Source organism: Strix aluco, chromosome 33 (genome assembly GCF_031877795.1).
Source record: "Strix aluco isolate bStrAlu1 chromosome 33, bStrAlu1.hap1, whole genome shotgun sequence".
NCBI classification, from domain to species: Eukaryota; Metazoa; Chordata; class Aves; order Strigiformes; family Strigidae; genus Strix; species Strix aluco.
Window position 1 is genome coordinate 501,534 of NC_133963.1, and position 10,665 is coordinate 512,198.

Below are 10,665 nucleotides of genomic sequence, written 5' to 3' on the forward strand. Positions count from 1 at the left end.
ACTTGCTGTATCACCCTGACAGCAGTCACGGAGATGCTTCACATTTGGAGTCTTGGATACCTCAGCTGTGCTGTGTGGAGTATGACTTTTTCCTCTAGTACAGCAGTTGAGTCTTAATTTGTTTTTCCAGTAGTTGGTGTTCGTTTAAGAGTAGCATGAAGGGATAACAGAAATAGAGACCGTGAAGGAATCCATAGATTTGGAATAGCCTGACTGAAACACTGAAGAGAAAGGTCTGCGTGTACATTGGACTTGGCAGGGCAAGTGAGCACCTGAGGTAATTTCCGATTCCTTTTCTGCCCAGCTGCTTTAGGGTTACTTTAGGATTTGGCTACACCCATGCTTTTCAAAGCACAGTTTCAGTAGCCTTCTGGGTGTGCTTCAATTGCGTTGCCCTGTCTAAGCCAGCCTATAGGGAGTCTTACAGGCCAGGGCTTGATGGACTGTTTCTGAAATCCAGCTTTGTGGTTTTGTCAGTAACTGAAGTGCTGAGCGTGCTCTGGCTGTTAGAAGTACATCTCTTCATTCTGTCCAGTCCTTCTTCATTCGCTCTGGTGAGCGTTTGCCCCTACTGAGTTGTTCTGTGGACTTTTCTGTAAACGGTGTGAACAGATGCAGCAGTAACCAAAATGCTGTCCACAGGAGGCTGAAGGAAATGACAGGAAGGCAGGGCCAAAGAAGCGAAGGAGCTTGGAAGTGGAAGGGAAAGTTAAAGACTGAATCCTGGGAAAGTCAGAAAGCTAAAGAAATTTAAGCTAAAAATATGTTTTCTGAACACTTCCTGTTTCACAAAATGAGTACTAGAGATAAGGAGTGAGAGCTGCTTTCAGATCACTGTTTTCTTTGGACTTTGATATTTGTTTCAGCAAAAAATGGGATTTTGTATGTTCCCAGTATTTGTTGCTTATTAGGATGCACTAAAATGGTGTCTCTGTTCTGGAGACCTCTGACTAAAAGACAACAGCCAACATTCATTCTGAAAACAGCTTCTGGGAAAAACCATGTTACTGGTTACGAGGGTCTAGAAGTGCATGTCATTTGGCCCTGAAGAAATGCTGAGTAACTCTTGAAATACCATCTTTTTCAGGTCTTTATAGAAAAAAAGAGAAGTGATCAGCTAATCGTCATGTGACAACTACGCTCAAAACCAGTGAAATAATCTTGCAAAAGCATGTTTGTGTTTTCTAGTTAAGGCGTATTTACAGTGTGTTATTTCAGGTGATTGTATATAGGAAGTAATAGGTACTTAGTCATGCTCCGAAGTCTTTTTTTTTTTTTTTAGGAATGGTGTCTCTGGAAGTGTTCATAATTTATCCGTTGTGCAGTAAGAACTATGCCTGTGTGGAATGGTTTAAGTTGTTTTTTTCAGCTGGCCAGTATACCTTCCATAACTTTTAATGAAAACAAATGAGTATGCAATAAATTCTGTGAAGTGACAAAAAAAGGAATTGGCACTATGAGGAGAAATACGATGTTTTTCATCACCTGCATGGTTTTAACTGTCTTCTATTTACTCCTCTAAAGTAATTTATAAGCACAATATTCTCTCTTTGGGGATTATAATATCCATAAATAATTACAATCTGCTCTTCAAGTGACCCACTCCCAGACACTGGACAGTTTATTCCAACCATCCAGTTCTGCTCAACTAGAACAGCTGTACGTAGTAAGGTTTCAGCTTATAATCAGTGACTGAGTAAACATTTAAAACACTTCTGGTGTCATCAGTGTAGCCTTTCCTGAAGTCACAGGCAGTGACTGTATTTCACAGGATTTTGCACTGTTTGAGGATCATCTTTCAGGAAGAGCTGAAATTGCACTGACAAGGACCTGCTGTTGGCATGGATGGAACAAGACAATCCCAGTGGGTGATCGGGCACTCTAACTTGTGGCTCATGAGCTTTCTTATTTTTATTTTCTTGAATTGATGCCAACCATACAACACTGTTTTTACGTGGACTGTTGGATTATTTTGATTATTACTGCATTTTGGTCTGTCACCCATCATGTATATGATGCTATGATATCTTTGTTTAAAGAATTCCTGATCAGTCTGTTTGCACATATATAGTGTTTAGCACCATGGGAAGAATATCTTGTCTACAAGATTGCCTGTTGAGGTTTGGTATAGTCTTGACCACAAAAATTTTTCAGAAGTTCTCTGTCAACATCGAGTCTGAGGTTTTTATTTTTTTTTTGTTCCCTCCCTCCAAGCCATGCTGGTTCATCAGCAACAACCAGCTGGTCTGTAGAGGCAGTGATAGTTTGCTCATACAGCCAGATAAGTGCTGCTTGTTTTGATAGTACAGCTGCAACTTTACTGTCCTTTTGACATGATTCCATGATTTAAGTTCTAAGTGGGGTTTTCTGTTTGTTTTCTTGGACTGCTGCTCTCTGTTGTCTTTTGTTTGTCTGAAGAAAAAAAGAATCGGATTGACCCAAACATGAGATTAAAGTTGTTTTTCTTGAGAGGAAAAAAAGGGACTTTGAATACCTGTTGCAGTTTAGCTTTGACAAATGTGATACCTTTAAAAATGCAAATCAGTGTAAAAATGGTCATTAGTAATCCTTTTAGTAGTTTTCCTTTCATCTTTATGTGACAGTAACTTAAATGTGACAACAGTGCTGTGAGTCAGTTCAGTGGCAACAGACTCTGATACGGTTTTCTCTGCCGTTATCAGTTCATCTTGACCCTTGCTGCTTTCTCTGAACAGTTTCAGTTAATTTTAGAACCCATCAGCATGTGCCTGTTCAGCTGGATTGTCCCTTCCATTGTGTATAACCTGGCACTTGCCTGCAGTGACATTCATATGTCATCGTGCTGCCTTGAATGGCAGTTTGATTGCTTATTAAATCATCACATGGCCTTATAGCTCTTACTTCACCAAAACACATTTGCAAGGCAAGCGCAGGATTGGAAGAATGCTGAATTACTGGATTGTTGCATGTAGGATTTCTTTATGGATTCACATGTGTGGCAGTAATAGAAATACCTTCAGCCTTTCGACATCTCTGAAATTGCTGATTGATAGAGTTCTTCTCCCTATCAGATACAATATTTCATAGTTTCAACTCACTTGTGCTTCTTTCTGATTTTGTTGGTAAATAACAAGTGACAAAACATTTAACAGATTATTTGAATGACTCTGGTAAATTTTAGTTTAGTTATCTGTGCAGCTAATCTCTCAACTTAGTCAAGCCACTGTGACCCTCGGGGACACCCCTGTATTTCCACCTGTGTTGCCAGTTTTTCTGAGTTCTTGTATTTACTAAAATTCTCTCCGTGTTGCTGAGCTCTCTGGAGGCTGTATGACAACCTGTTTTTTCTGGAAGCCATTTGAATGGGTGTTTTCAATATAATCTGGGCACTAGGGTAGGTACAAAACTGTTGTCTGCTTCCCTTACCCTGTTTTTCTGTCCCTAAGGTAGCCTTTGCAAGAATTGCACTGAATTAACTTCCCTCATCAGTGGAGACCTGGTTATCAAACTCCATGGTTACTGATTTTGAATATATACAGAAATAAAGCATGCTCCCTTTGCTTTGGTCAAGGGATGGTGATTTCTGTGCTTCCTGCAGCTCTTGGAGTTTGAGCCTGTGTGTTGGAAGCCTAGAAAATGGGTCAGACTTTGTGTTCTACCTTTGTCTGCGTCAGGATTATCGATTATTTCCTGAGCAGGAAGAGCATGGGTGTGATAGGAAGGGAAAAAAGAATTCAAGCCAGCAGGTTTTTTTGATACTGTCCCATATAAAGGTGTCACTTTCAGTTCTTTGGCAGTAATGGGAAATAATTTTTTTCCTGGTCAATACTGAGACTGGCTGGGTATTGTCATTCTTTCAGCTCCTCCGGACAGCGAAGCAAAAAGGTGTTTTAGGACATCATTTCCCTTTGGCCTTCTGACTTTTTCTGATGAGTGCTGTAACTGATTAAAAGCTGAGCATGAATAGGCCTACTCTTTATTTTAGTCTTACCTTAGCGTGAGGTTCATCAATCAGCTTGCAGAGCACAGAGAATTAGTGCTAGTCTGGTAACGGAGGAGAGCTCAATTCTTCACCTAGCAAAGCCCAAAGGCGAGCACCGTGTCATGGAAATGTGGTCTGTGTTTTCACATGGAGAAGACATCTGGTAATACTGAAACTTTTCTTGTTCTCTTCAGCACTCCCTTGGCCGCAGGCAGGTTGTACTCCAGCGGTGTTGTGTGACGCGTGTCTCGCTGCAGCGCTGGCTGACGAGGGGAGTACAGGCTGCTGCGTATGGAGTGGGGTCGTGCACTGCTGGTGTGCTGAGAGAACTCAAATCCCACAAAGGGAAGTCTCCTGGGGTACCAACAGTGACTTCCACTGGTTTGCTCCCCCCCCCCCATTTGGGTAGATCTGGTTTCTGAAATGATCTGCAATAGGATGACCTCGTTCAGTATCAATCTCTGCTATGCACTGAAAACTTTTGATACTTAAAGTCTCTGTTTCCCAAGAGAATAAGCTTATAACCTTATAACTTTAATAACAGTCTCTTAAGACTTGGCCTCACTTCTTTGGTGTTTTGTTTTCCCGCACAAGGAAGGAAAGTCTTCTGTAGTATGTGACACCTGAATCCTGCAAAGTGCCTCGTACAGCAACACGCTGGCTTTGGAGAGTTCCTTCTGAGCACGTCACGCCGGGGATCATTCTTAGAAAACAGCCTATTCTAGTGTCAAGCTGCCCCAACTTTTCCGGTGGTTAAGCCTCAATTTGGAAAGACTATTCCTTACTCGACTTCAGCTTGTTTGGGGGGAACACCTTCTCTTTTGCCATGCTCATGGCACTCCAATTACAGACATAATGAAGTTTTCTGGAAGGAAAATATGAGGACACTACTTCATATAGGTCAAACTTTTCTCTTTGACAAAGAAAACAAGGAGGGACAGCGGCACCGTTTGATCAGACAGCTCATAAAGGGAGGGGAACTGTTCCTGGAGTTGAGAGTGAGACAAGGGAGCGGAATATTTTTGGGGTGATTTTTCAGTAATAGCTTTCCATAGCTAATGGAAGTACTTGAACGTTAATGAAATTTGATTAGCGCTGTGAGAGAGGAAAAAGATGCTTATTAGAACATGCTTACTTGGGTCTCTGCAGCTGGTTACCATGTCTCACGTACGGCAGCAAAATCCCCAGGAGATGGTGCCGAGGCACTGCTCGAGATAGCCGGTCTCCACACCAGGAATTTTATCTGGGAGGGGCAGGGGGGGGAGTTTTACTTAGTTTAACCCGCTTTGCAGCCTGTTTAGCCAAGCTGCATAAAAAGTGCAGAATGGGACCCTGCTGGACTAAATTCACTGGGCAAATTCCTAGTCACAGAACCCCAGACTCATCTGGGTTGGAAAAGCCCTTGAAGCTCCTCCAGTCCAACCATGAACCTCCCCCTGACCGTTCCCAACTCCACCAGATCCCTCAGCGCTGGGTCAGCCCGACTCTTCAACCCCTCCAGGGATGGGGACTCCCCCCCTGCCCTGGGCAGCCCATTCCAACGCCCAACAACCCCTTCTGCAAAGAAATCCTTCCTAAGAGCCAGTCTGACCCTGCCCTGGCGCAGCTTGAGGCCATTCCCTCTTGTCCTGGCGCTGGTTCCTTGGCTCAAGAGACTCCTCCCCCCTCTCTGCACCCTCCTTTCAGGGAGTTGTAGAGGGCCATGAGGTCTCCCCTCAGCCTCCTCTTCTCCAGACTAAACCCCCCCAGTTCCCTCAGCCGCTCCCCATCAGACCTGTGCTCCAGACCCTGCACCAGCTCCGTTGCCCTTCTCTGGACACGCTCGAGTCATTCAATGGCCTTTTTGGAGTGAGGGGCCCAAAACTGAACCCGGTCATCGAGGGGTGGCCTCACCAGTGCCGAGTACAGGGGTGAGATCCCTTCCCTGTCCCTGCTGGCCACGCTAGTGCTGATACAAGCCAGGATGATGCCATTGGCCTTCTTGGCCACCTGGGCACAGTGCTGGCTCCTGTTCAGCCGGCTGTCAATCAACACCCCCAGGTCCCTCTCTGACTGGCAGCTCTCCAGCCACTCCTCCCCAAGCCTGTAGCGCTGCTGGGGGTTGTTGTGGCCCAAGGGCAGCACCCGGCATTTGGCCTTAGTGAAACTCCTCCCGTTGGGCTCAGCCCATCGCTCCAGCCTGGCCAGGTCTCTTTAGAGCCTCCCTACCCTCGAGAGATCAACACTCCCACCCAACTGGGTGTCATCTGCAAACTGACTGAGGGGGCACTCCATATCTCACTCAGTATCTCCCCCCAGTATCCCCAGTCCCCCCAGTGCCACCACCTGCCCGTGTCCCTCTGCCGCGGGGCTCTGCCACCTCCCGGTGCTTCTGGCCCCGCCCCTGCCCCCACGTAACGGGGGAGGGACCGGGAGGGGGGGAGGAAACTGAGGCACAGCCCCCCCCCCCCCCCCCCACTCGGGGCGCCCCCACGCCTGGGTCCCCCCAAAATACTGGGGGGGGGGGGGGGGGGGCACAGGGCACAGGGCACAGCCCATAGGGATGCGTCTGGCCCTTTAAGAGAAGGTTTTGGGGGGGGGGCAGAGGGGTGAATCCCAGTTCAGCCCAGTACAGCCCAGTTGGGGAGTCCCAGCGTGGGGGGGCTGGGTGGGGGCAACGCACGGGTGAGGGGCACACGCGTGTGCACGGGACACACAAACACACACACACACGCACGCGCCCCCCCCACCCCCTCCCTGGGTGCGTGTGACCCCGGCTGCCCGCGGGGGGGGATGAGGAGGAGGAGAAGGAGCCCCTCGTGCAAATCCTCGTGCAAACACAACCCCGCGCGGCGGCGGGTGGGGTCTGAGAGGGGATTGGGGCGGGGGGGCAGAGGGCGGGGAGAAGGTTCTGATGTCCAGCACCTCGTGGCCACCACCCAGTACCCCACGTCTGGTGGCCAACACCCTACAGTCGGTGGCCAGAACCCTGCGGTGGGCATCTGTCATCCCACAGGTGATGCCCAGGCACCACCCAGCGCCGTGGCCACCCAATGCCCCACGGATCCCATCCAGGGCCCCACAGATGCCACCCAGCGCTCTGTGGCCACCACCCAGCGCCCTGTGGCCACCCAACGCGCCACAGATCCCACCCAGTTGGGGGGGTACCCCAAAGGGAGGGCTCGGAGCGCCCCAAAACCCCGGCAGGGCCCCCCCATTGGCCCCCCTTTGAGGCAGGGGGGCTCCTGCCCCCACTGCTGCCGTTGCCGCCACCAGGACCCCTCCCTGCTGCCCAGGAACATCAGCACTTGGTGAGTTTGGGGTGGGGGGACCTCAAAATTGGGGGAGACCCCAAAAATAGTGTGTGGGGGAAGGGATCCCTCTTCCCCATTGAAATGGGGGGTAAAACCACGTTGCAGATGAGGGGGGGAGGTTTGGGGGGGGCTGGGGAGGGTCAGGGGGGTTTCTGGAGGTTTGGGGGGCTCAGGGCCCCCCCAATAAGCCCCCCTTTGCCCCCCCCCAGGCTGTCCCCCTCCACCACCCACCTGGCCGAGCCCCCCGTGACCACCCTGATCCTGGCCAGGACCCTGGTCGCACCCAGGGAGGTGCTGCTGGCCCCCCCCGCTGAGGAAGAGGACAAGGAGGAAGGAAGAGACCCCTGACACCCCCCCCCCCCCCCCAAAACCCAGCCCTACACCCCCTCAGACCCCCCTTTTTATTTTTTTGCCCCCCCCCTCCCTCCCCCTCCCTCCAAGGGCACCACTTGCTGTTAGAAGCCGCCATCTCTTTATTGAAGCTGGAGGGGAAGGGGCGGGGGGGCACACAAATCCACACCCCTTCCCCAATTCTACCCAAAAAGGGGGTGCAAGGGGGGGCGGGGGGGGCTCCCCACAACCCCCCCAAACCACCTTTTAAATATTTAACACACCCCCCCAACAACAAACTGCAGGTGGCGAGAACATAAATGAGTGGGGACGCCCCGGAGGATGGTGGATGGCTCGAAGGGGAGGGGGGGTCTGAAAGGAGGGGAAAAAAGGGGGTATGGGGGGGTACGGGGCGGGGGGGGGCCTAAACGATCATTTCCATCTGCCGTGCATATTCGATGACCTGCTCGGCCAGTTCGGTCGAGGGGATGGTGGCGTCTTCGGGCTTTTGTTGGCGGCTACTAAAACTGTAGTAGTTGTCGGGGCCCAACACCCATCCACGCTGCAAAAATTTTAAAAAACCAGGATTTTGGGGTGTCCTGTAGTTTTGGGGACCCCCACCCGCATAAAATCAGCCCTCCCCAAGCACCTTTTTGGCGTAATCGGTCATTTTTTCGGCGGTGGTGAAGAAGAGCATGCGGGTGGCTTCGCTGAAGAGGAGTTTTTCGTAGGCTTTCTCGATGCAGCTGGCGATTTCGTCACGGGGGGGGTTGGGGGGGGGATAAGGGTTAAAAACGGGGGTGCAGCGAGGTTTGGGGGGGTTGAGGGGGTGCAGAAGGGGCTCACCGGGTGGTGTCGAGGAGGATATCCATGAAAAAAGTGTAACTTTCCGCTGGGATGTTGCCTTTGGCCAGGAAAACTTTGTTGTATCTGCCCTCCATTAAATACTGCGGAGAGAGGGAGTGTTAAAAAAATTAAAATGCGTGTATCAAAAAAAAGCACGGAATTGCCCCAAAATAAGGGGGACCTGCTCGAGGGAAACGGGGTGCTTGATGTAGACGTTGCTCAGGATTTCTTTAGCCGGCAGCCGCTCCAGCTCGGTGTGGAACTCGGCGACGCGGTTCTGCGACAGCAAGAAGAGCAGGTTCAAGCCCAGGAGTTGGTGCTTGTAGGCTGATTCCGGCAGCTCCTCCCTGAGGGGGGGTGAATTAAAAAAAGGTGGTTTTGAGGGGAAAAAGGGGGTTTTCGGGGTCGCCCGGAGTTTTGTGGCTTACTTGTAGTCATAGTAGTAGCACTTGAGCTGGGCCATGTAGCGCTCGAAGGAGGGGATGTCCTTCTGCAGGATGCTCCACTGGGCGCCGATCTCCAGGATGTCCCCTGGGGGGGCAAATAATTTAAAAAAAAAAGGGGAAAAAGAGAAAGGGGGGGTTAAAAATCAAGGGGGGGAGGGTTGGGGGGTCCCCCCGACCCCCCTGAATTGGGGCACTCACGGGCCAGGAGGAGCTGCTGCTTGGTGAGCTTGGTGCCGGTGGTGGGGAGGAAGTTGAGCTCCAGTAAAGCGAGCTGGGGGGGGACGGGGTGGGGGGGGGGTGGGCATGGGTGGGGGACAGAGGGGAGGGGGAAACAGACATAGGGGGATGGGGGGGCACCGAGGCAGGGAACAGGGACGGGGGGGGGGGCGACAGAGGGGGACAGAGAGGGGTACACCGAGGGCAGGGGGACAGAGGGGGGGACACCAGGGAGGGGGGACAGGGACAGAGGGGTACAGAGGGGAGGGGGGATGCCGAAGGGGGACACCGGGGGGGGGGGGGCGGGGACGACAAAGGGGGACACAGGGACACACACAGTCAGAGCCGAGGGGGGGGCAGAGCCTCCCGCCCCCCTCAAGACACACAGGGCGGGTGAACTGATGTTCACAGGCGGCTGCAGGAAGCAGAGTGCTGCGGGGGGGGGGGGGTGGCACCTCCTGACTCACCCCCACCCGCGGGTTAATTAAAGCTTCTGGGTAATTAAAAGCGTGTGAGGGCTCAGCCCACCCCCCCCCCCCCCCCAACTCCAGGGACACCCCCATTTCCCAGCCCTGCTCCCCCCCAGGTACCCTGAGCTCCAGCCCCCCCTTCCCATCCCCAGTTTCAGAGCCCCCCCATTTCTTAGGCATCCCCCGTCATTCCTAGACACGCCCCCCTCAGCCCTAGAGCCCCCCCACAGTTTCGGGCCCCCCCCTCATCCCCAGGGACACCCCCCCTCAGCTCCAGGTACCCCTAGACCCCCCCCCCCAGTCCCAATGACCCCCTCAGCCCCAGGGGCCCCCACTTCAGGGCTCCCCCCCCCATTTCCAACCCCAGAGCCCCCCCTCAGGCCCAGGCCCCCCCATCGGCACCAGGGCCCCCCCCTCTTTTCCAGAGACCCCCCCCTCAGCCCCTGCCCAAGCCCCCTCATCCTCAGGTTCCCCCCCCGGCACCAGGGTCCCCCCCCCCCATCCCCAGAGCCTCCCCCCCTCACCCTCTGGGCCGGCTCCCCCCAGTCCCAGAACGCCCCCTCAGCCCCGGGGCCTCACCTCAGCCCCTGCCCCATCCCCAGGGCCCCCCTCAGCCCCTGCCCCGGCCCCCCCCGCACCTTGAGGCGCCCCAGGAGCTCCCCGCACTTGCTGAGGTCGGGGCTCTGGCGGCTCCACTCGCTCTGGAGCTGCTCGTACATCCCGGCGGCCGCCCGCAGCGCCCCCGCCTCCTCCGCCCCGTTCACCGCCCGCCCGGCCAGCGCCATAACCCGGCACCGCCGCGCTTGACCGCACCGAGGCCAATCGCGGCGCGGGGGCGGGGCTAAAGCGCGCGGAGGGGAAGCGGCGCCGGCGAGGCGCGTGCGCAGAGGGACCGACACACACCCCCCGGGCCGCGGGGAGCGTGACGTCAGCGCGGGGGTGTGACGTCACGGGGGCCCGTGGCACAGCATACGGCCCCGAGACACAACACACGTCCCTACAGCACAGCGTATGTCCCCTTGTAATAAAACATATACGGTATTTGTTATTCAAATCTCAGGGGAAAAGAAGTTGTGGTCAGGACATCTTGTTAAGTAAACTGA

At 53.1% G+C, this 10,665-nt stretch overlaps 1 protein-coding gene across 2 annotated transcripts; it reads right to left on the reverse strand.

The window, feature by feature from the left end:
• Positions 1–7,709: 7,709 nt before the first annotated feature.
• Positions 7,710–10,387, reverse strand: LOC141917004 (26S proteasome non-ATPase regulatory subunit 8-like). 2 transcript variants are annotated; one of them, XM_074810013.1, is made up of 7 exons: positions 10,201–10,387; positions 9,075–9,147; positions 8,859–8,961; positions 8,612–8,777; positions 8,431–8,531; positions 8,234–8,330; positions 7,710–8,146 (listed from the first exon to the last, which is right to left on the reverse strand). In XM_074810013.1, exons 1-7 carry the CDS (start codon positions 10,345–10,347, stop codon positions 8,009–8,011), a joined length of 825 nt encoding a protein of 274 aa, XP_074666114.1. In that variant the 5' UTR covers positions 10,348–10,387; the 3' UTR covers positions 7,710–8,008. The 2 variants fall into 2 exon arrangements, with proteins under 2 accessions (XP_074666114.1, XP_074666113.1); XM_074810012.1 differs by having other exon boundaries at positions 8,234–8,345.
• Between the last annotated feature and the right edge of the window lie 278 nt (positions 10,388–10,665).